The 24,544-nt window shown below is 34.9% G+C and overlaps 1 protein-coding gene across 4 annotated transcripts in view; it reads right to left on the bottom strand.

Annotated features, from left to right (window-relative positions):
• Positions 1-477: 477 nt before the first annotated feature.
• Sema2a (Semaphorin 2a) overlaps positions 478-24,544 on the bottom strand; it is a 1,678,677-nt gene continuing 1,654,610 nt past the window's right edge. For all 4 annotated transcript variants that reach the window (XM_076766929.1, XM_076766930.1, XM_076766928.1 and 1 more), the window contains 5 exons: positions 15,117-15,347; positions 13,569-13,982; positions 8,795-9,071; positions 6,155-6,602; positions 478-2,881 (listed from right to left, as the gene is read on the bottom strand). In XM_076766929.1, coding sequence (XP_076623044.1) covers positions 2,807-2,881; positions 6,155-6,602; positions 8,795-9,071; positions 13,569-13,982; positions 15,117-15,347 — 1,445 coding nt within the window. In that variant the 3' untranslated portion in view covers positions 478-2,806. The remainder of the gene's footprint in view (positions 2,882-6,154; positions 6,603-8,794; positions 9,072-13,568; positions 13,983-15,116; positions 15,348-24,544) is intronic.

Here is a 24,544-nt window from a genome sequence, read left to right as displayed (position 1 = left end):
ACATTAAATTCTACATAAGGAAATATTGTATCAAATAGGGACTAAAATAAATAGTTACTGAGATACTAGGAAAAGTGAATTATCTTGTGTTAGAAATGATCGTCGATCAACAGGATTGTTAGCACAACCTAGTAAGATGATTTTGTTTATGGCGATCATATTGGTAAACACAATCCTAGTTAGATGCTAAGTATCATCAATCAACTAAGAATTAATAAATGTAATATCGTATATGAAACACGTCTTACTCTTGAGATGTTCAGTAATAGTTAGAAATACGATATGAAAATGTATCTTTAGTATCTCAGCATCTATTTATTTTATACCTTATTTGGTATAATACTCTTTTACGTAGAACTTAATGCTTTATCCAAATTCGGGAAAAAATATTAACCATTCTATTTAAAAACTGAAAATAATCTTCATATCTTGATAAAAATGCAAAATAAAATAAAACAGATTATATTTGTAATTGATAAACACAGCCCTTATTAGGCGCTAGCTATCATCAATCAACTAAGAATTAATAAATATGAATTAGTACATGAAAAACGTCTTACTTTTGTCATGTTCAGTAATAGTGAAAAATACGATATGAAAATGTATCTTTAGTATCTCAGCATCTATTTATTTTATACCTTATTTGGTATAATACTCTTTTAGAACTTAATGCTTTATCCAAATTCGGGAAGAAATATTAACCATTCTATTTAAAAACTGAAAGTAATCTTCATATCTTGATAAAAGAGTAAAATAACATAAAACAGATTATATTGTCATATTACGAAACTTACTCTGTATAGTATGAAGCAAGACATGCTGTTAGTATCTGTTATGTTCGTACAGCGGTAGAGCTGCACAGTTAGTTTGGTCCAAGCGAAGAGAATATAATATTCGTAAATTCGTACCCCACAGACGTTAAAATTTCAAGTACCATTTTAAAACTAAATACAAACCAAAGAGGGAGAATCTCACTCATAACCAAGAAATCGGTCGTTCAGATGTTGGACCAGGATTTGAATCTTCTTCCCTCAGATACAGTCACTGCACCCGTCGACAAATTATTTCTTCCCAAAACCAAATATACAGCTATCACCCACAGAGTAAAATAATGGTACCACAGTTTGGTCTCGATAAACCGAATCTATAAATTGAAGATCGTTCGTGGGTTTAACGTATGATACTTCGAAGACGTTCCAACGTAACATCGCGATCCGTTAACCTAAGTGTGAGGAACAGAAGCGTCGATCCGTGTGTCCGCGTTCTGGCGAACGCGTAAAAAGTAAACGCATCGGGTTGGAAAGGAACGTTCGCCGAGTTCTGACGAAAGGAATCGCGCGAGTCGAAGACAAACGGTGGTGCATAACGCGAAACTGGCGACGTGATATGAAAAAGCTAAGAAAGCTAAAAAGTCGCGAGGAGGTCGCGACTACGTAGCTGATAATAATCTCATGTGTAACCTGCGTGACGTTCGAGAACGCGTCGTCGCGTCCTCTCTCCTGACGCGAATAGCATTCTCATCCACCCGGCGAATCAATATTACATACACACACAGTCTTCCAATTAAGTCGTTTTCCGGCTCGTTAAAACTACGCTGAAGCTCGACCGTACATGTATATTTTCTTTCCACTTTTCTCGTCTTCTTTGCTCCTGTTGCCTCGGCGCTCGATAGAGCGGCCAACCGAGAACACGTTCGTTCGAGAGTCTCGTCTCGTCGTTCGTATCACAGATCTAAGAAAAAAAAACAGGAGAATTCATTTCCGGTTTCTAAATGCATTGCCCCGCGGACGGACGCCCTCGATCCGAGCGGCGTTTCGACGGTCGGATCTCCGAAGAAGTCGTTGCTCGATCATCCGTGGAACAGATTCAGCCGTCGATGTCGCTGGAAACGATACGCTTATTGTTCGGCGAGTGAAAGAATCAAGTTAGCTAGAGGTGGGGGGATTTCAGGAACAAGAAACCCCACTGTCTCGATTTCGTCGCTACTTTCATCGAACGCTGTCGCGATACGAAGCGTTCGAACTGCTCGACCGAGGCAGTCGGAGGTGGAAGAGTTCCCCACGAAGAGGGAGCAACTGGCAGCGGATCTTCAAAATTGATTCTTGCGTTTGCCGGACGTTAAATACCGAACCGCTGGGTGGTCGTGTTCGTGTTCGCGCGGGTGGCCCGTCTCGTCGAGTCGCATCCTCTGTCGCTGACGCTTAAGCGCACTTTTCATCGGACGATGCTCGCGGGGCGGTCACGGTCGTCGTTCTCGTTCGCGTTACCGTTCGCATCGCGCGTTTATTTACAGGAGTAAAAAGCTTTCGTGCGGTTAACGGGTGCCAGAAACGAGACCAGATCCGCGTGAGTCCTCGACCGTACGCGCACTGTTACGCAGAATACAAGAATACCGTCGTTCGTGGCAGTCGTTTCGGTAATGATTATGTGTGTTGCCTCGGATGATCGTTTTCTTAATTCGGCACACGCGAGATTGAAAGTTCGTCGAAGGATAGTTTCGGGATGCGACCAGTCAGGACGAGGCTCGTTCAACCGATCAAGGACGGACGTCGCGATGACCGAGCTGCCCCTCGCGCGTCGGACGTTCGGTTTGTCGGTTCCTGGCGCGGACGTGTTTCGCGTATCAATCTCACTTGGTCGAAAGCCCATCGTTGGCAAGGAGGACGAAGGCAGTGGTGTAACCGGTCAGAAGGAGAGTGAGGCTCGTCCAACTGATCGTGGATGGACCTCGATTCTTCGGCAGGACGCTTGTACGCAGCAGTGTTTCGGGGTCTCGACTCGACGAGGGCTCCAACGATCGGCTCCATCAGACTAGAGGTGTACCGTACACCTCGTTCATATGCAGGTTTTGATTGCTGTCGTTTTGCCTGGAGGCGCATTGCTGGAACAGAGACAACGGACGGGGATCCTCAAGCAGACGATCAATTGAATTTGACGTGGACTGAGTCCATTTTTCAACAATCGTTTCAGATTCGCGCGACGCTAATACGTTTGAGCATCGTCGAGAAACGTTCGCGATACGGTTTATGGACTATTTTTGGAGTTTTTGATGAAACTTGATCAGAGCACTTAACTAAATATAGTGATAAAAAATTATTTCTAAAATTGGTATTGTAAGGTTCGTTATTTAAACCGTTTTCTATTTATATGAAAAACGTTCGCGATATAGTTTATGGATTGTTTTTGGTAAAAACTTTATCAGAGCATTTTACTAAATATAGCGATAAAAAATTATTTCTAAAATTGATATTGTAAAATTTGTTATTTAAACCGTTTTCTATTTATAATCAATGTAATTCGTAATTCGTTACATTGTTATCAGAGTTGAAGCTAAAATATTAATGGGAAGAATTTTATTGAAATTTAAACTGATTGTATAGAATTAGCCACAAAAGTTATATTTCAATATACAGAGTTTAAAAAAAAAAGTGTTTCAAGATTTTAAAGATTTATAGTATTCAACAAGTAAAATGTCCAGTTAACATAGGTTTAAAAATCGAACCTTTCGACGAAAAATGGACTTTTAATGTTTAAGAAGATTCGATAATATGAGTGAGTAACCTGATTTGAATCTCTTAGATTTAATGTATGAAGACACTTAGAAACAATAGTCTATTCATTAGCCATAAACAATGTAAAAGAATTACGAGTACGAATAGAGAATGAGTGTCGAACAATACGAGATTAGATTAGATTTTACGAGGAATACTTTCAGGTAAAAATACCTGGAAAACTTATTGTGACAAAGAAGGTTTATATTACGTTTAAATCTATGAAATAAGCTTCGTTGGTGCTAGTCTAACAATCTTCTGTTGGCAATCTTAAACGTACTTCTGAATCAATTTCTTTATTTACATTCAATGCGACACAGAGAAACTCATTCACCTTATCGAATATTCTTACATACTAAAAGTCGATTTTTCATTGAAAGGATCGACGTTTGAACCTTTGTTGATTAAATATTTTTTACTCCTTTCACTAAGTACTGTAAGTCTTCAAAGTTTTGAAACACTTTTTTTAAACACCCTGTATATTTTAAAAATTAATGTTCAACAATTGAAACTTCTACAGGGTGTTCGGCCACCTCTGGGAAAAATTTTAGTGGGAGATTCTAGAGACCAAAATAAGACGAAAATGAAGAATACTAATTTATTGATGGAGGCTTCGTTAAAAAGTTATTAACGTTTAAAGTTCCGCCCGTACTGAATTTTTTTCTAGAAAGTGGGTAGGATTTCGGAGGTATGTCTATTCACCAAAAATTATTGTAATCGACCTCTGCAACTGGAAATAATTTTTTTAGAACGATTCGAAATGTTTTAATTTTGTTGAAAAATTTCACACCTCGAATTTTTTTTTAGAAAGCGGGTAGGATTTCGTGGGTATGTCTATAGACCAAAAATGATTGTATTTGGCTCCCACAACCCAAAATAATTTTTACAGAACGATTCGAAATTTTTTAGTTTCGCCGAAAAATTTAGGCACCTACCCCCTGTCGATTTTTCTTAAAAATTCGGTTTTGATTTTCAGTAATTTTGTTTGACGCCCTACAGAAAAGTTGTGTAATACTTTTTTGTAGGTATCCATGAGCTCTACTTTAGAAAAAAGTTTCATTGAAATATATTCATAATTGTAGGAGTTATGGTTGTTTGAAAATTGAACCATTTGTATGGAGGTTTTCTCGTTTTGCGGGGTCAAGGACCAACTTTTCGAATATTTTTGCGATTTGTACATATTCTCTACCAAAATGCGCGTAGTTTGCTTTTTTAAACATTAAAATCGTCCAATCCGTTCAGGAGTTATGACGTTTTAAAGATTAGCATGAAATTTTAGGCTGACATTTCTGGCCAGAAATTATATTTTCGGTAAGGAATTTTTTTCTCGAAAATACGTAGGATTTCAGGGTTATGTGTATTGACAAAAAATGATTGTAATTGACACCTGCAACTAAAAATAATTTTTTTTAGAATGATTTTAAATTTTTTATTTTTGCCGAAAAATTTATCCACTTATTGAATTTTTTTCTTGAAACTAGTTAGGATTTCGAGGGTATGTCTATTCACCAAAAATGATTGTAATTGACCCTCGCAACCAAAAATAATTTTTTCAGAATGATTTGAAATTTTTTAATTTAATTTTTTTTTACTTTTTAACGAAGCCTCGGTCAAGAAATTGATGTTTTTGATTTTTATTTTTGTCTCTAGAATGTACCATTAAAATTTTTCCCAGGAATGATCGAACACCCTGTATATTAGTAATTAATCTAAACAATTAATTTCTACATTACATTATTTAGTAACAGTTATATTTAATTAGCAGAAAAAATTGATTGACTTGTAGTTTTTATAAATAGCACCAAAACCTGCTAACATTGCTCTAACGTACATACTACGTAAGTATGTTAGTTAGTTAGTTTTGCAGACAAATTAGATGCTCGTTTAGAAAAAAGGAAATTCACTTCGATCTTGCATTTCGACAAATAGTTCTCTTATCTTCGATTGTTTTATTCCCAAAATGGTATAAAATCTCTATATCACAATAGATTCCTTTAATTACGAGTATAACACTTTTACGAACGACGAATACAAATTTTTGTACTATACACAAATATTAAATTCCAGCAAAAGCTTTACTCTTATAATAAGCAAAAGTTATTTTAATTTTGTCAAATACATTATATTCAAAATAAAATTATATGTTGTTCAATATTACTTACTACGATGTTCTATATTTTCACAAGCAGTATAACTGCTTTATAAAAATATTCTAATTTTTCTATGAAAAAGAAACTCGAAATTCTTAGGTATGTATAGACTGCTTTTGTGTCATTTTAAATACACGTGTGTTCTGGAAAACGTTTCCTTTTCTATTGAGTCTTCGAAAAGTCTTAGATTCTTAATCACGCACTAGCTTGATTTACTGTACAAGATGAGAACGAAAAACACCCCTTACAAAACCAATAAAATGAAATGTTTTATGTTTCGTTTAAGGAAAAAATTGAACAACCGCGCTAAAATGTGAGGTAAACCTTCGAAAAAATGTTGTATAAAATTGCGAAACGAATCTTTATGCATTAAGTTTTTCTCGAGTAGAGTCCGCCGTTATCAAATGATCGATTATAATAAATTTTTAGGTAATCAATAAACATTTAACTCACCGCTTGTTTTCTCTCCCAGCTCTTCATGGCAGACTTGTATTTTTCGAATTCGTGACACCAGTCCGAATATATCTTCTGATAATCGTTTGACTTGGCGGGCGCGGAACATCTGTGCGCGTCCACGGTAATGTTGTAGGAACACAGAAGCGAACCACCGAGCCAACAATCGTATCTTCCAGCGTCTTGCTCGTTCACGCCCACAATCACAAGACCCTTCTCGGACGTCTCGATGAACTTGTCCCCTCCGGCTCCGTACTTGTAAGCTATTTGATACCTGCCCTTCTCTTTGCTGTAGTGGTACCACCTAACTTCCTGATTCGCCAACACTTCCGGCATCTTCACGAAACAGCCCAAATGCACCGACTGTCCCCAAGTAACAACCAGCTTCCGTTTACCTACGCTACTGTCGCAAACGTCGGCCGTGCTGTTCGATACGTCCTGAAGAAGTCTAGAAAAAACGAACAAATACCATCACGGTCTAAATATGTATTTCATATAATCTACTGAACGACTGTGTTTCTTTTGCATTAAATATTTTTGTACAAATTTCTTCCCGAAGTTGACGTAACAAATACAAATTTTGCTATTAACCCCTTGGCGTATAATAATGACTCTGACTCGTCACAAGTTCTTGGTGACAAGCTTTACAATAAGGAGGCTACACTCGCCAGCGAGTCTCATACATTAAAATTGTGACGCTGCTTTGCTGCGGTTGGAAACTCGTAAAATTGTAGGAGGGTTGAAAAGGAAAGGAGAGGGGGCGCGTTTCGTCCGGGCCTGTTAGTGAACTCATCAATAAGGCTTTCTACTATCCAGTGATGACTTGATGGCTACGCACGCTGATTGGCCGTAGCGTAATAGCGACGCCTGCTCTCATACGCATTGTCATTATTGGCTGAGCCGCTCACAACTACAATTCCATCGCGTGACAACGGACGTGAACGAAACGTATAAGGACAGAGTAGGATAGGACAAGACTGAGAGGCATTGGCGTAACCGTACGCTCAAAATACTAGTCGTGAATAGGATAAAAATGTATCTCTCGTGGTTATAGAGACCCTACTACTATGCAAAGCGTGTGAATAAGGCATTGCGAAGACCTTCTCTCCTTGCCCTTGCCCCGTTTAGTTCGCAGATGCCTAGCCAACAAGTCAACACTGAATAGTAGTAGGCCCTGCCTTAGACGACTGGGATATTGGGAAGTCGGTCGAGGATTGTATACAGGGTGTTCGGCCACCCCTGGGAAAAATTTTAATGAGAGATTCTAGAGGCCAAAATAAGACGAAAATTAAGAATACCAATTTGATGATGGAGGCTTCGTTGAAAAGTTATTAAAAAATTTCAAATCATTCACGAAAAAATTATTTTCGGTTATGGGGGTCAATTAGAATCATTTTTGGTGAATAGGCATACCCTTGAAATTCTACCCACTTTCTAGAAAAAAATTCAAGGTGTGAAATTTTTCAACGGGAAAAAAAATTTTCAAATCATTCTAAAAAAAATGATATTTAATTACAGGGATCAATTACAAGCATTTTTTGTCATTACACATACCCCCGAATTCCTATGCACTTTCGAGAAAAACATTCGAGAATGTGTGAAATTTTTCGACAGGAAAAAAAAATTTCAAATCGTTTTAAAAAAATTATTTTCAGTTGTGGGGGTCAATTACAATCATTTTTGGTGAATAGACATACCCCCGAAATCTTGCGCATTTTCGAGAAAAAAATTCAGTACGGGCGGAACTTTAAACGTTAATAACTTTTTAACAAAGTCTCCATCAATAAATTGGTATTCTTGATTTTTGTCTTATTTTGGCCTCTAGAATCCCCCATTCAAATTTTTCCTAGGGTTGGCTGTACACCCTGTATACAAGCAACCGAGGAGTTGGTCGAGCGCTTGTGAGAACGCGAACCCCTCTGGTGGCGAGCATGGGAGGTGACGCTACAAAATCATCACATTTTTACATTCAGGAGATATTCGTAAAACAAATCTGTTCTTTTCTTGTATGAACAAATTTAAATAAAATTGGATAGTAAGCATTTGAAAAATTATTTGAAATTAAATCATACGTCAAGGGGTTAAATAGTATCTACGGGGTAACAATTAACAGATCTACTATTATAGAACAACTATTTATATAAATACATATGCCTTGAATAGTACGTTGAATTGAAAATATTGAATATAAGGAGCTAGAAGATCTTCGAAGAGACGCTCTAAACACAGAATGAAATGAAGAATGTTTGCCACTGGATGGCTGCACAAACGAATTTATTTCCGAAGCTGAGTTTCATTCGAACCCTTCTAAGATTGGAGACTGTTCGAGCGATCTTTCATTCAATTAGCAGATCCAGATCAAAAAGTATTAACCCTACTGTTCTAAAATTTAAACATTCATAAATGTTGTGTTTCTTAATATTTGTTTTATACATTTCGTTACGTTGCATCTTTCACGATACTCTTTGCGTACTTTTCATTGTTTAGAAGAACCAGTATTCCTAATATAAAGAAAACACGCGGACCAATACAAACATGAACTGTATCTCAAGGAAACAGGAGGGTTGATATTGTTCTTTGTACTAAAAATATTACTTGTTGTCGAATTGAGAAAAAAATGAAAGAAACGAGTGTGCTTACCCAGGCTCGTAAGGCTTGCACGTGTTGGTGTCCTTGTCCCAGCCACAGTAAGGATCGTGAACACAGCGAAGGCAGTTGTCGTATCTACGAGTGCACATCACTAAATCGATCTGCTTTATTCGATGATCGGACGCGACGTAAAGAGCCTTGTGCTCCTTGGAGATTTCCATCGCTTGAATCGGTTCGCCCGGCGTCACGTCAAAAACGTCCAAGAGGATAGACTGGGAATCCCCGTTGTTGTCTGTCCATTGAACGATTTTGTGTACACGTCCATCGCCTGTAACACAGGGAAACGTTGCTTTTGCAAACTATCGCTCTAGACAATTGACGTGCCAGCGATACCGTCAAAACGTCGTGGCAATATAGTCATCGCTGGTCAAGTACAGGTAACCCTCCTATAACACGGTAGATAGGTTCCTAAAAAATGCCGTGTTGTGTGAAACCGTGTTATATGAGACCCAGAGCCAGTACAAAAAGGGGAGTTACGTTCCGAAAATTTATTAAAAATAAACATTTTTTTTTAATTCTACATAAACAACTTAATTTTTATGGAAAATATAAATGTACGTATAACACGAAATAAAAAAAATATTATTTTAATTTAACGCTACCTTAATTTAATAAACTATAATTTGTTTATATTTTTTCATGTAAAGTCACTATAGTTCATTATTCCTTCACGTTAAGCAAAGATCATGTTATCCAGTGCTGTAGATGTATAGTGTTGTACAAAGGTTTTCGCAATTTTCTTATCGTCTTAAAACAAAACCGTGTTATAAGATGCCGTGTTGTAGGAGGGCTACCTGTAATTACCAAAATACGAAACAGATTTTTCATCGAACGCCGGTTCTATCAAATGATTTATGTTTGTTATTTAATTTTCGTACACCTATTTCTTACACATAAAAATGCCAATTCACCTTGTTAAAAAAATATAAAATCATTTATTTCAAAATTATAAACAAACAAAACTAGTGAGTCAATTTCACTCCACTATGTGCATTGTTAAGACACCTAAAACAATTTGTGCAAAACTAACAATGTAGATTAATTTATTGTTTCCTTTTAAATATACAATTTATAATGATTATAACCACAAAGTTTAATTTTATCGAGCATGATAAAAATCTAATTTAAACGAATGTAAAGTTTGTATTATTTTACCTTTAATTACGCAGAATATTGTTTCAATTTTCAAAAATAAAACGCATTCGTATATGTTTTCCATTTTTTTAAACCAAATAGTCGCAAAAGAATATCAAAGTTTCGTAAACTTATTCTCGAATGAAAAGTGCTCCGTGATTAAAATAGTTTGAAAAACACTGCATTAAGTAATCACATTAAATTTTTGCAATTGATTTGTAAAGTTATTATGCATGTTATTTTATCGCCCGATATTTTTAACGTACAAGTGTATGGATTATAATAGAGATTACAAAATTTGTGACCAATGATCGATATGATAATTTGTTCTTTATACGATTGTAATACATTTAATAAATTGAAAGTTTTGCTGCCAGTGTATTGCCACTTTTTATAATTTGTGATTACGTCGATGCGATTTCTGATGACATTAGTTTCGCGACGATAATAGTAAACAGATGGCAGCGAGACGGGCCCAGCGATCGTAAATACAGATTGCACGACTCAACACAGCAAGAACTTGCAAGTGTATCACGATTATCTCGGTAACTTTGCCCCTAATAAATTACGTAACGGATATCAACGCAAAACATGTTGTGGATTTACATTTCGTGTTAAACTTCCTACGATAATTTCGCATTTTAATATAGATATATCTACGTTACTTTAGAGCACTCAGAAAAAATGTAATTGTTAAAATAAAATTGGAAAAAGGTACTCAACAATTGGAAAATATTTTTTCGTTAGAATAGCTAAAATTATAAAACGTACACGTACAAATATGCAAGGTGACAAAAAAAATAGAGGCCACAGCGCTCAGTTATTCGCAATTAAGAGAAAAATTTTGTCTATTCAATCATGAATGAATAAACAAATGATATTCATGTCAAAACCGATATAAATTTACATATCAAGTAAAGCAGTTACTAGCCCTTTGCACTCTGAAAGTCTTTATTAATATGAACAACTAGCAATACCAATTACCTTTTTCCCACAAAAATGTATGAATGCCTATAATTTAATAGTTTTTAAAATTTTGTTTAGAATATCTAACACACAATATTATTTTAGCGCCACTTAGCTTCACGACTTTTTTTATAGTATACGTACAATGAATTTTACAATATTCGCTTCTAATCTTATTGTTTATTTTCTAAGAAAAATATGCAGTCTGTCTTGCCTACCACGACCGGTTGAACGATTTATGTTTTTTTGTAAAAAACTAGACATTTGGTACCAAATTCTGGTTAGCTTCCGATATAAATAGGAAATATATGTATAGCAAATACGAAAAGAGAAAATCTATAGTTTCCACTGTCTTAGAACAGTCTAACAACGCGTATTAAAAATAGTTAAACTTTAGACGCGTTTAGTTTCGAAACTATTAGTGTTTTATTAATTATTGAGGCATTATTAGAAGCGGCAAAACCTCCCCTTTAAAATGGTTTCTGGTTTTTCTCGATCCGACTTTCCGTTTCCGAGATATCGTTATTTATGTAAAAAGTAATTTTTTTAATTCGACAACGGTCACGCTCGGCGCCTCAGAAAGGCCTATTAATGCGTATTAAAAATCATGAAACTTTAAACGCGTGCAGTTCCGAAACTATTAGTGTTTTATTAATTATTGAGGCATTGTTAGAAGCGGCAAAGCCTCCCCTTTAAAATAGTTTTTGGTTTTTGTAAATCCGACTTTCCGTTTACGAGATATCGTAATTTATGTAAAAGTTAATTTTTTAAATTCCGCTGTCTCTCGCTATTAATGCGTATTAAAAATACTAAAAGTTTAGGCGCGTGCAGTTCCGAAACTATTAGTGTTTTATTAATTATTGAGGCGTTGTTAGTAGCGGCAAAGCCTCCCCTTTAAAATGGCTTTTGGTTTTTCTCGATCCGACTTTCCGTTTTGGAGATATCGCAATTTATGTAAATGGTAATTTTTTTAATTCGACTATCTCTGTCTTCGTCTAACGGAGTCGGACCTCTTTGTCGCATGTGCTTAGTGCTGACCTAGCCCGCGTACGTGACTCTCGTGACCCAGTATCGGCGTAGTATTTCCAAGAATTTACTACGCACTGTTTACTATCTACGCGCGCGCGAGATCAATGAAATCGCGAGCGCACAACAAAACGTAAACAAACCCTATCTCCGAAACTAGCCACCGCATCGACTTGAAATTAAAATCGCTATATCTCCGGAACTAATGAAGCTATCGACTCGTACAAACGCTCATTTCAAAGGGCATTTCATCCTCTACCTGATGACAGTATCATCAACTATAATTTATGCTGTCTTCCATGTTTATTTTGACATCTACTTTGACTTTATATGTTTAAAGAAGTTTAAGAAATTCCTATTGATCATACGATTGATGTGGGATAAAACTTTATTATAAATTGTTTATTTAATTGAAAATGAATTTAAATACAGGTTGTTTGCGTAATTACTAGCCAGCATTTTTTCTTAAATAGTTCTTTTCTCTAGAACTAACTACGGTATCGACTTAGAACAAAATTCGTTTTCAAGGGTGTTTTATCTTCTATCCGATGAATATTAAAAAATTTTTTAACATAACAGAAAAGAACATCTTAGGAATGAACATCAAAATACAACTTTCTATACATATAATGTAAAAATTAGAAGTACGTTGCCTCGTAAAAGAGAAAAAGAAAGATTGGTCATTTGACCGGTCATGGTAGGAATGTGTATACTAGTAGTGCCGGTAGGTTTAGTGTTAAATTTCATTCGTATATACAGGGTGTTTGACCTCCCCTGGGAAAAATTTTAATAGAAGATTCTAGAGGCCAAAATAAGACGAAAATAAAAAATACCAGTTTGTTGATGGGGGCTTCGTTAAAAAGTTATTAACGTTTAAAGTCCCGCCCGTACTGAATTTTTTTTCTTGAAAATGCACAGGATTTCGGGAGTATGTCTATTGGCCAAAAACGATTGTAATTGACTCCTGCAACCGAAAATAATTTTTCCAGAACGATTTGAAAATTTCTTTTTTGCCGAAAAATTTCAGCACCTACTCGAATTTTTTTCTCGAAAGTGCGTAGGATTTCGGGGGTATGTCTATTCACAAAAAATGATTGTAATTGACCCCCCCCCCTCCTCCAAGCCAAAAATAATTTTTTCAGAATGATTTGAAACTTTTTAATTTAATGTTTTAATAATTTTTTAAGGAAGCCTCAATCAAGAAATTGATATTCTTGATTTTTGTCTTATTTTGGCCTCCAGAATCTCCCATTAAAATTTTTCCCAGTGGTGGCCGAACACCCTATATATTTTCTAAATTCAATTTGTGTTATCATTCGACTGTGAATTTTTATACAAATTCATATTTTTATTAATAGAATTAAGGAAATGGGAACTCTGTAGAGGGTTGTCCGAGCTCCTAAATATAATAATTCGTATCTTACTTTAAATATGTTTTATATTTTTGTATGTTAAGTGCACTCTATAGTTCTTTGAGAATTAAAATTTCCCATAAATGCGTAAACATCCGCAGTCTAGTTATAATAAATGGAACTTGAATTAAGGTACGTATTATGTTTGTCGCCATAGCGGCGTCAGTGCAAAGGGCTAGTATTGTCACTTTACTAGTGAAATGTTTTCTAACGTTACATGTACTTACTGGAACCAGCGTAATAAACCGTGTAGTCCAAGTCGAGACCAACGAAATCGATGCGCAGTTTATCCACGACCAATCGTGTGAGCATTACGTCTCGCTTGTAGAAGACTGGTTTCTCGTTTTCATGAGATATGGCAGAGTCCATTAGGGGATGGGACCGAATGAAGTTCAGAACGGTGTCCGGGAAAGACTCTGTGTCGTTCACGCACTGGCCAGGACGCGGATCAGGAACTTTGTTGGAGAGTGCCGGAAGCCAGGCGCTGCTACTCGTCGCTTGTTCTTTGAATTTTCCTCGAAACGCTTCCTGAATTGCGTCGATGTGGAACGAGCAGATCGCCGAACCCATTAGTCCGTTTGTCGAAGTGGTGAAAGTACCGTAAAAGTGAGTATCGTCACCTGGCACCTTGTAAATGCTCTCTGGAAATAACGTAAATTCGATCGTTGTTACTTTAGCATTGCGTTGTAGAAATACTTGCAACAAATATAGTTAGTATCATTATTTAAATTGGAAATTTTTTGTTTGATAGTCATATCGTTTTTATGATATCATGAAAATCTCATTTAGAGAATCTATGAATGCCTTGTTACAATTTATAAAATATAATTATACAGGGTGCGCCAGAATCAGCGATACAATCGAGGAGAGGATGATTCTGTATGAAAAACCAAATCGAAAATAAAGAATAACATTTTTTCATTTGATGCTTTGTTGTCGAGAAAATCGACTTTGAATATTCACGGAGTACACATGCGAGTGATTACGATTTTCCTGACGCGTCTGATCATTAATCATTGTTTCTACTTGCACGCATACTCAACTATTCAATATATCACGCATACTCGAATTTCTCGGCAATAAGGTCTCGAATGGAAAAATGTTATTCTTTATTTTTGATTTATTTTTTCATGTAGAATCACCCTCTCCTCGATTGTATCACCAATGCTGGGACACCCTGTATTTTTTGTAACATGGAAAATATTTTAAATAAACTTCTAAGCTGAGAATTTGAACAGGCTTTTCTCATTTTAAGTAGCAATTTTATCTTAAAATAATTAGTTAATTTTGTATTCTGAAAAATGATAATTTGAAAAATGTCGATACATATATGAAAATGACGAATAATTTACAAATCTATAATGTATATTTGTACATGAGTATTATGTGATACATATATTTATGCAATTATGATTTTCGCCAATATGTACATAACGTACATTTACAATTTGTTTAAACGAATTTTAAAAAAATAATCGTTAAATTAATTGTAAAAGCACAATCGTTCATACCAAAATATTTTAATTGAATATTTAATTTTTATAATAAGAATGACTTTCAAATTATTTATTATCGCATTTAATCGAACGATTCTCGAATTATTTTGAGCACAGTGGTGACAGAATTATAAAATTATGCTGTGTAAACAGCTTTCCGTACTTTTGCGATCTCATTAAATATACTGAAGAAATTTGTAAATAATTTCAGTCATGTAAATGGTTGAGTATCGGTATTAAAGACGCTAAAAATTATAAAAAAACTTTCGCGTTACTTACGTATTTCGTTGAAGTAGAACGGGAATTCGCCAGGTATAGAGCAATTCAACCTAGCTTTCAGATAAGTCGACCAATTTTGCGACAGAATGTTCTTGCCGCCGGTGTCCCTTTTGCAAACTCTAGCCACACGGGAATACACGCTTTTGCCACAGTTTATGTATTCCACCGCAGTCTCACGGAAGAAGAAGAAAACGTGGATGCCGATGTCGTAAGATCCCACGAAATTGGGCTCTGAAACAGATAAAAAGAAAATTCAGCTTCTAATAATTCTTCAATTTAATGTTACGAACGAACAACCAAAGCTGTTCAATAAAGTCTTAATCTATATAAATAAAATAGTAACTTTATCTATAATTATAAACTTTTTAAGTACTGTTTACTAACAATTGGACGTACAGTTTATAAGACGTCTATACCAAATTACACATTTTTAAAATTTTTGCATATCTGTCTGTTCGTGTCGGATTAACTCAAAATCTACAAAATCGATTTTGATTAACCATTTTTGGTCGTAATGATTGTAAATATGGGTATTAAATGTACAATATCTCATTTCTACTTGCTCCCACATTAAAAACATTGATGATATAATTTGTTGGGAATTATTACAAATTTTCAATACACAGATATAACTGACAAAGAAACTAAAAAAAAAACTATCGACAGAAAAGACTTCGACGCGGATAAAAGTTAGTTCTACAATAAAAATGAGGAACTTGCGACTCGCGTGACGCACGAGACTCTTTCCCAGACTTGCTTGCTTCATTTTGCGACTCCCATCATACCCACTTGTCTTCCACATATATACAGGGTGTTTAGCCACTTCTAGGAAACATTTCAATAAGAGATTCTAGAGGCCAAAATAAGATGAAAATTGATAGAAGCTTCGTTAAAAACTTATTAAAAAATTAAATTAAAAAATTTCAAATCGTTCTGAAAAAATTATTTTCAGTTGCGGGGATCAATTACAATCATTTTTGGTCAGTAGGCATACCTCCGAAATCCTACCCAGTTTCGAGAAAAAAATTCAATTGGCGGAGAAAGTTTTTGGTGGAAAAAATTTTTTTCAAATCATTCTGAAAAAATTATTTTTAGTTGCAGGGATCAATTGCAATCATTTTTGGTCAATAGGCATACTCCCGAAATCCTACGCATTTTTGAGAAAAAAATTCCTTATCGAAAATATAATGTTTGACCATACCATTGATATGTTTCCCTGAAATTTCATGCGTATCTTTAAAACATCATAACTTCTGAACGGATTAGAGAATTTTAAAGTTTCAAAATGCAAACAAGGCGTATTTTGATGAAGAATATGCAAAAATTCCAAGAATTTCGAAAAGTTGTTCCTTAACCCTGTAAAGTGAGAAACCCCCATAAAAATGGTCCAATTTTCAAACGACTATAACAATTACAATAGTGAATATATTTCAATGAAATTTTGGGAAGAAGTAGAGTTCATGGATGCCTACAAAAAAGTATTAAACAACTTTTCTATAGGGCGTCAAACAGAATTACTAAAAATAAAAAATGAATTTTTAAGAAAAATCAACAGGGGATAGGGTTTACGGTAAAAAAAAAAAAATTCTAATCGTTCTGAAAAAATTATTTTCGGTTGCGGGGGTCAATTACAATCAATTTTGGTGAGTAGACATGTCCCCGAAATCCTATCTACTTTCAAGAACAAAATTCATTACAGGAAATATAATATCTGACCATAACTGTCTGTTACCCTGAAAATTGAAAAGTTTCAAATCATTCTGGAAAAATTATGTTTGGTTTCGGGGGCAATTACAATCATTTTTGGTGAATAGACATGTCCCCGAAATCCTATCCATTTTCACGAAAAAAATTCGAGTAGGTGGACAAATTGCCGTTCTACAGGCCGAACTTTGAACGTTAATAACTTTTCAACGAAGCCTTCATCGACAAATTGGTATTCTTGATTTTCATCTTATTTTGGCCACTAGAATTTCCCATTAAAATTTTTCCCATGGGCGTCCAAACACCCTGTATAGTAATGATTCTTAAAATGAACGAACCACCGTTTGTGCATTCGTTCTTAAAAGAATTAAAACAATATTTTTTTCTGGAAATCCATAAATATGTATTAGTAAAAATTTATAAATTATACAACATTTAAACAACTTTTTTTGTAATTATTTATTTTAATTTAGTCAGAATTTAATGCACCTGATGATACACATTCATCATATGCTATTATATTATTAAATTACTAAATAATTTAACGTGATAAATACCATATTTCACTGGTCTCTAAGTGGGATCTCCCAAGATCGAAGGGATAGGAATGTTCAATTTACGAATCACCTCTGAGGCTCATTTTAAAAATTATTACTGTATACACAATTTCCAATGGGACTGTTAGAGTGAGAGTAATTGAACAGACAGAACATTAAATCACTAGCAAGGAAGAAGTTCCCCAGACCTGAGTGGGAGGACAGATCGACTGAAGAGTGGGAGTCTAAAACGTTGAAGTTCCTCACTGTCAATTTTGTTCTGAAAATGAAACTAATAAGATACCTAATTAAATTATTCCCAACTCAGTGCGTAATATAGAGTATTTTTAAGGACAGTGATCATTAGACTTACGCATATGAAACCTTATTTTAATATAATATTATTATTATACCATTTCTATGCCATTTATTATATCATTATTTAACCGTTCACGCTCAAGTTTCTTTTAATTCGTCTTCTAACATTGAAACATCCGAATCAACTTAGTCATTCGATCGAGTAAAGATTTTTCATACGGGATGTATGTTTGCTGTGGAAAAAATGAAGTGAAATTAAACTTTGTGGATGAATACTGTGGATACAAGTACAAACGTTCGAAGAACTAGGTTTAACGTGAGTATGTTCCTTATCAAATTGAACACGAACTCAACGCCGATTCTGGTCGTTGTAAAATTTATGGAAATATTAAGTCGCGCATAAAAATAAAATTAAATTCCGTGTCGGATCCAGGAAAACAGCAATTTTAATGGAAACTACCGCGGTAAGATTCGACGTTGAGAGAAATTCCGCGCAAAGATTTCCGCCAACCGATTTGCTCTTTAAACACAATCAAGCAAATTAAGATGCAAATCCCTCGCAAGGTTCCGCGGTCTTCTAGCTCGGCTAAAAATCAACACTGTGTCGACGAAAGCATTTTCCATGCTGATGAAAGCAGAGAAAAAGATCAGTTTTCTGGGGTTGTGTAATTTTGGAATTCCTGTACGTTCGTTTGTAACCGTCTCTCTTCAAAGAAGTCACGCAAAGTAACCTGGACTTTAATCAGCGAATTTGCCTTGATCGTTATTTCATTTTTTTGCGAGCAAATATCATTTAAATATTGTTTCCGAATAGAATAAAATTTTACTCGTCAAATTTAATCACGTCACACTCGATATTATACGGCAGAAAATTCGTGGAAAACGTAGAAGCAATTACAAAATAAATCATGGAAATTTAATAAAGTAATCTCCGCATACTTTGTAATTTCAACAAATAAACTTTCATAAATATAGAGCGAATGCTTAAAATAAAGAAAAATTATTTGAAAGTAACATTCTGCGCTTTATTTTCGTATTCAAATTAACTGAATAAATACAGTTCAGAAGATACGATACAGTAAGATACGAATTATTATAGTTAGGGGTTGAGACAACCCTCTACAAAGCTCCCATTTCATTAATTCTATTAATAAAAATATGAATTTGCATAAAGATCCGCAGTCTAGTTACCTTGTATCCAAGTGTTTAATGTATTTAAGTGAAAGGAAGAGGGACGTATACAATTATAGAAACTGATAAACTCACGATTCTTCTTTTCACGTGTCACTTTGATATTTATACTTATAATGCAGTATACCGACAAGTTTATTCCACAATTCTTTATTCACAAAATTGATCTGGATAATCTAAACAATTTAAACAAATACAAAAGAATTCGTTCATGAAAACGATTATTTTATACATGAAAGCATTAACAAGATCCACTTTAATCGTATTCGTTTTTGAATAAAACATTTAATACGGTGCTACATAAAAATGGACAGACAACGAAATTATAGTAATAAAAATTCCGTGAACGTTGGAAGATGTTTTGTATTTTGTAGCGAAGAAAGTTGGTCTTCGGTAACATCGACACTTCGCTCGATATACCAGGAAGCTTTCACATCGCCGCGGGTGCTCGTTAGGAAAACAAAAGTTGAGCTCCAAGAAATTACGCGGAAGGGTTACGAGTCGGAAAACGATCGTCAGAACTCTCCAAAAACTTCGAAATTCGAAGGATCGCCGGAACAATGAGAAAAACTATAAAACAGACGTTCCGAGAACCCCCGCGTTACGACGCTGAAAAGTAAGTTTCGCGCTCGATGGAAGAGAAACGACTTTTCTAGTTTTCATTTAGCAGCGGCGAAGCGTCGAAGTTGAACGCATACTTAACGAGCATCCACTTGACGTTTTTACGATCTGTAATCGTAAAACCGCTTAACGGTTCGCTCGTTATGATCGTCGGAGCATCGATAATTCATGAGTTTCGATGGCTGCAGAAAACCAAAATTCACCGCGTATTGATTCGTTTCTGGATTGCAGAAATGTCATTCCATTTCTTTTTTAGCACTAAAACTACCGACAATTATAGTGTACTTATTTGTACCAACGAAATTAAAACGATATACATGAAGAAATATACGATGAAATGGAAATAAGTGTTTATTCATTCCCTTATAGAACAATGGGGTAAATTTTCAAAAATTCAGCTGAGTAAATTTTTTCAAGTTTTATTAGAAATTACGAATGAGTCATTTTGGCTACTTTGGTAGTTCCAGTGTCAAAAACACAATTTACAAGCAAATTTTCTAAATTTAAATAATGAGCAATGTAGTAATTCTTTTTGCGAAAAGTTAACGTAAGACTCGAAATTCCAATAAGCAATTAGACAAATATATTACACGATTATAGATGAAAAAAAAAGGTCAACCGATGGTAAACCGGACGACAAATTTTAAATTATGTATGTAGAAGAGATAAGAATGGACAACAAAGAAATTCGAATTAAATATTGAAACAAACAAAAATCTGTAGAAATACTGGGAAGTGGTTATTAAATTCTATGCACAAAATGCATCACTGTAAAATAACGACTAAAATAATTTGTTGTAAGTTGATAGCAAACAGATTCGAACAAATTACATTGAATTTGAATAAGACTATCCAACAGGATAATTATATCCCTAAATACACATCATATCTTTCTAGTAACATTACAGTTACTTTCTAGTAGCATTACATAGTTTGTATAGTTGCAGTCGATACATAAACGAAATCACTAATATAGCATAACGGGACTACAAGGTGCTCTAATATACTATGGTAAAGTAATACGATAGTTTCGCAATTAAACAGAATAATTTCAGTAAATTTTAATATATTTGTAAAATATAATAATAGGGATTGCTTCATATACATAGCACTATCGTATCTATACAGCGTATTCGGCTACCCCTGGGAAAAATTTTAATGGGAGATTCTAGAGACCAAAATAAGACGAAAATCAAGAATACTAATTTGTTGATTGAGGCTTCATTAAAAAGTTATTAACGTTTAAAGCTTCACCCGTACTGAATGTTTTTCTCGAAAATGCGCAAGATTTCGGGGGTATGTCTATTCACCAAAAATGATTGTAATCGACCTCTGCAACTGGAAATAATTTTTTTAGAACGATTTGAAATTTTTGAATTTAATTGTTAATAACTTTTTAACGAAGCCTCCATCAACAAAGTGGTATTTTTGATTTTCGTCTTATTTTAGTCTCTAGAATCCCTCATTAAAATTTTTCCCTGAGGTGGCCGAACACCCTGTATATGCTATAAATCAAGATATTAAACTAGTACATGTTGTAAAGTAAAAAAGTATTTAAATGCTATACAAATTCTTTAACATATAATTATTGAAAACGTAATTTTAATTTAATTTAAAAATTTTAATAATCTTTTATGTAATTCTAAGTTAATTTTTTCATGAAAATATAAACTTCAAAAAAAATATCTGTCCTCTATAAAAGCTTCTATATTTATAGAGGGTAACTGTAGAAACTGGGACAGTGAGTGGCTCTTTTCCCAGAGCAAAGATACAAAAAACTGACCATGGAAAGGTTCAATCTCCCACGAAGGACAATCTTTTGATCATAAAATTTTTATTTCCATGCAATGGTGCATTTACTTTTTAAACGGAACCATACATTTTTTTTACATAAATTGATTTTTCTCGTAATTCTGCTTTCAAAAGCGCTAAGGTATAAAGATTGAAACCGCAATACTTTATGAGATATTGCATATTTTATACTGGGAAGTAAGTCCATCCCAGGAGGTATTCAAGCGTTCTACTTTGCAGTTTAAATATCCTTCTTACTCGTTTCTTTACATTTTTTGTTTCATTTTAGAGTTGTATAGCAGTTACGCTTGAACAATTATTTTGAATCTTAACTTTTACGTAACTAATTGAAGTAATGCACCACTATGTAATGGACGTAATAGTTAGGCTACTGTAATTAGAATAATTTCGTCAGACTGAAGATGACTTGAATATATTCGAAACTGAATTTAAAATCTAAATTCAATTGTTTATCTTTATTAGTTTGCTCAAAACTTTTTTGGACCACAAACTTGATTCCGTGCTTTTGTCATATTTATTTGGTAGTAAAGTATTACCACAAGAATCTTAAATATTTTTTTCAATATTTGTGAAATACTTTATTTTATTTCGCACTTTATTTATATCGAAAAACAGCGAACAATCGTTTCGAAACTCTAACTCTAAATAAATAAATTCACAGTATGTCTGGACCAGTTACTACAAGTGATCGAGGACAAAGGAAAATCCACAAAAGACTAAATAAAAAGGAATTAACATTAATATTGACTTTGTATCGTTTTACAACGTGAAATCAATTTTAAGAGAAAATTATATTTATTTTCAGATTTTCAAGGGGAAAAATTGTATTTATTATTTCCACATTATTGTTTCATATTGCGATGTGAAAACACACGATTGATTGAATATTGTGAAAAATGTAAAAATATTGTATATTTGTATGTATAATCATTCATAGCATTGTAAACTAGGTCCTTAAGAACGTATTATTAATATTATTTCACGAATTCCCGGCTCACCGACTGTTTGGACTTCTAAACTTCGTTAAAAAGTTATTAACGTTTAAAATTCCGCCCATGCCGAAGTTTTTTCTTGAAAATGAGCAGGATTTCGGGGGTATGTCTATTGACCAAAAATGATTGTAATTGACCCCCGCAACCGAAAATAATTTTTTTAGAACGATTTAAAATTTTTTAATTTTGTCGAAAAATGTCACATTTTCTCGAATTTTTTTCTAGAAAGTGGGTAGAATTTCATCTATGATTAGAGAATTTACGATGAATATAAGAAAATATTATACAGGGTGTTCAGCCACCACAGGGAAAAATTTTAATGGGAGATTCTAGGGGCCAAAATAAGACGAAAATCAAGAATTCAATTTCTCGACACAGGCTTCGTTAAAAAATTATTAAACAATTAAATTAAAGATTCAAATCATACTAAAAAAATTATATTTAGTTACAGGGGTCAATTACAAGCATTTTTGGTGAATAGATATACCCTCGAAATCATATGCACTTTCGAGAAAAAAATTCATTACAGAAAATTTCATGTCTGACCATCCATTGATATGTTTCACTGAAATTTCATGCGTATGTTTAAAACATCATAACTTCTGAACGGATTAGACGATTTTAATATTTCAAAATGCAAACAACGCGTATTTTGCTGAAGAATATGTAGAAATTCCAAGAATATCCGAAAAATCGTTCCTTAACTCCGTAAAGCAAGAAAACCCCCATAAAAATGGTCCAATTTTCAAACAGCCATAACTCCTACAATAGTGAATAGATATCAATGAAACCTTTTCCTGAAATAGTGCTCATGAGTACCTACAGAAAAGTATTACACAATTTTTCTATACGGCGTCAAACAAAATTACTAAAAATCAAAAATGAATTTTTAAGGAAAATCGACAGGAGGCAGGTGCCTAAATTTCCCGGCAAAAAAAAAATGTCGAATCGTTCTAAAAAAATTATTTCTAGGTTCTGGGGTTAAATACAACTATTTTTGGTAAGTACACGTACTCCCGAAATCCTGCGCACTTATGAGAAAACAATTCAGGAAAATGGATAAATTTTTCGGCGAACGTGAAGAATTTCAAATCGTTTTGGAAAAATTATTTTTGGTTGCGGGGTTCAATTACAATCATTTTTTATGAATAGACATACCTCCGAATTCCTACGCGTCTTCGAGAAAAAAATTCTTTACCGAAGATATACTCTGTGACCGGAAATGTTTCAATAACTTTTTAACGAAGCCTCAATCAACAAATTGGTATCCTTAATTTTCTTCTTATTTTGGCCTCTAAAATCTCTCATTGAAATTTTTCCGGGGTGACCGTACACTCTATATGTTCAAATTGTTAATAAATTATTGTGTTGGCAAATAAGCGTTGCCAACACGGACTTCTAATTGTCGCGTCGTGGACAAAACGATTTCGCGTGACCAAGTTTATCGAGGCGTCGCGAGAAAAACAACGACGCGATGAGGCGACGCAGACGGAAATCGAATTTTGTCTGCGTTTAAAACGTGCCGGGCGATTGGTACAGACTGTCGATTTTACATTATGCGGTAGCGCGATGTAGAGGCCGCAATCTCTTTCACAGTTCACCGATTAAATCGATTGTCTGACGCTTCGCCGGTGGAAGTTTGATATATTGAGGCGCAACGGCGAGAGCGGCGAGGGTGGAAACGTCACGAGAAGAAGAAAGAGGGGCGCACGAAGGTGGACGAAGACAGAGAACAACAGAGCCAGGGAGGACAAGAAAAGGAAGTGTCTCGACTCGAGAGAAACACGAAGCGACCGGCGAGTTTTGATTGGGCGCTGCTCGTCGGGGCGAAACAGTATTCCACGAACAGAGCGGGAAACGTTCTCGCGGTACTCTCGATTTCGCGCCGCGCGGAAGAGGAATAATGAAATCACCCTTGGGGCTAGTTTCATAAAGTTTACAAGTCGCTGCTGGCGCAACGGGGCCAGGTGTGTCCGGGATAGGTTGCCGTGTGTGCAAATACGAAATTCTATTTTCCGCGTGTCCCTCGCGTCCGCGTTCGCTATTAGAGACAACACTCCATTAATAAATACGCCAAATTACTCGCGACTGGTTAATATTCGTTGCTAAACTTCCCAGCCCGCGACGACGTCTCCACGGGATTCATAAATTGACCGTGTCAATCTTTTTCCGTGTCCTCCGGTCTCCTCCGTCGTTTCCATTGCGAAGTTTTAGGAAAACTTGTACTTCCCGGGTACTTCGACGAACTCGAAGG

Source organism: Colletes latitarsis, chromosome 6 (genome assembly GCF_051014445.1).
Source record: "Colletes latitarsis isolate SP2378_abdomen chromosome 6, iyColLati1, whole genome shotgun sequence".
Taxonomy (NCBI): Eukaryota; Metazoa; Arthropoda; class Insecta; order Hymenoptera; family Colletidae; genus Colletes; species Colletes latitarsis.
Note: the sequence above shows the minus strand (reverse complement) of the source record. Positions and strands in the feature narration are given on the sequence as shown.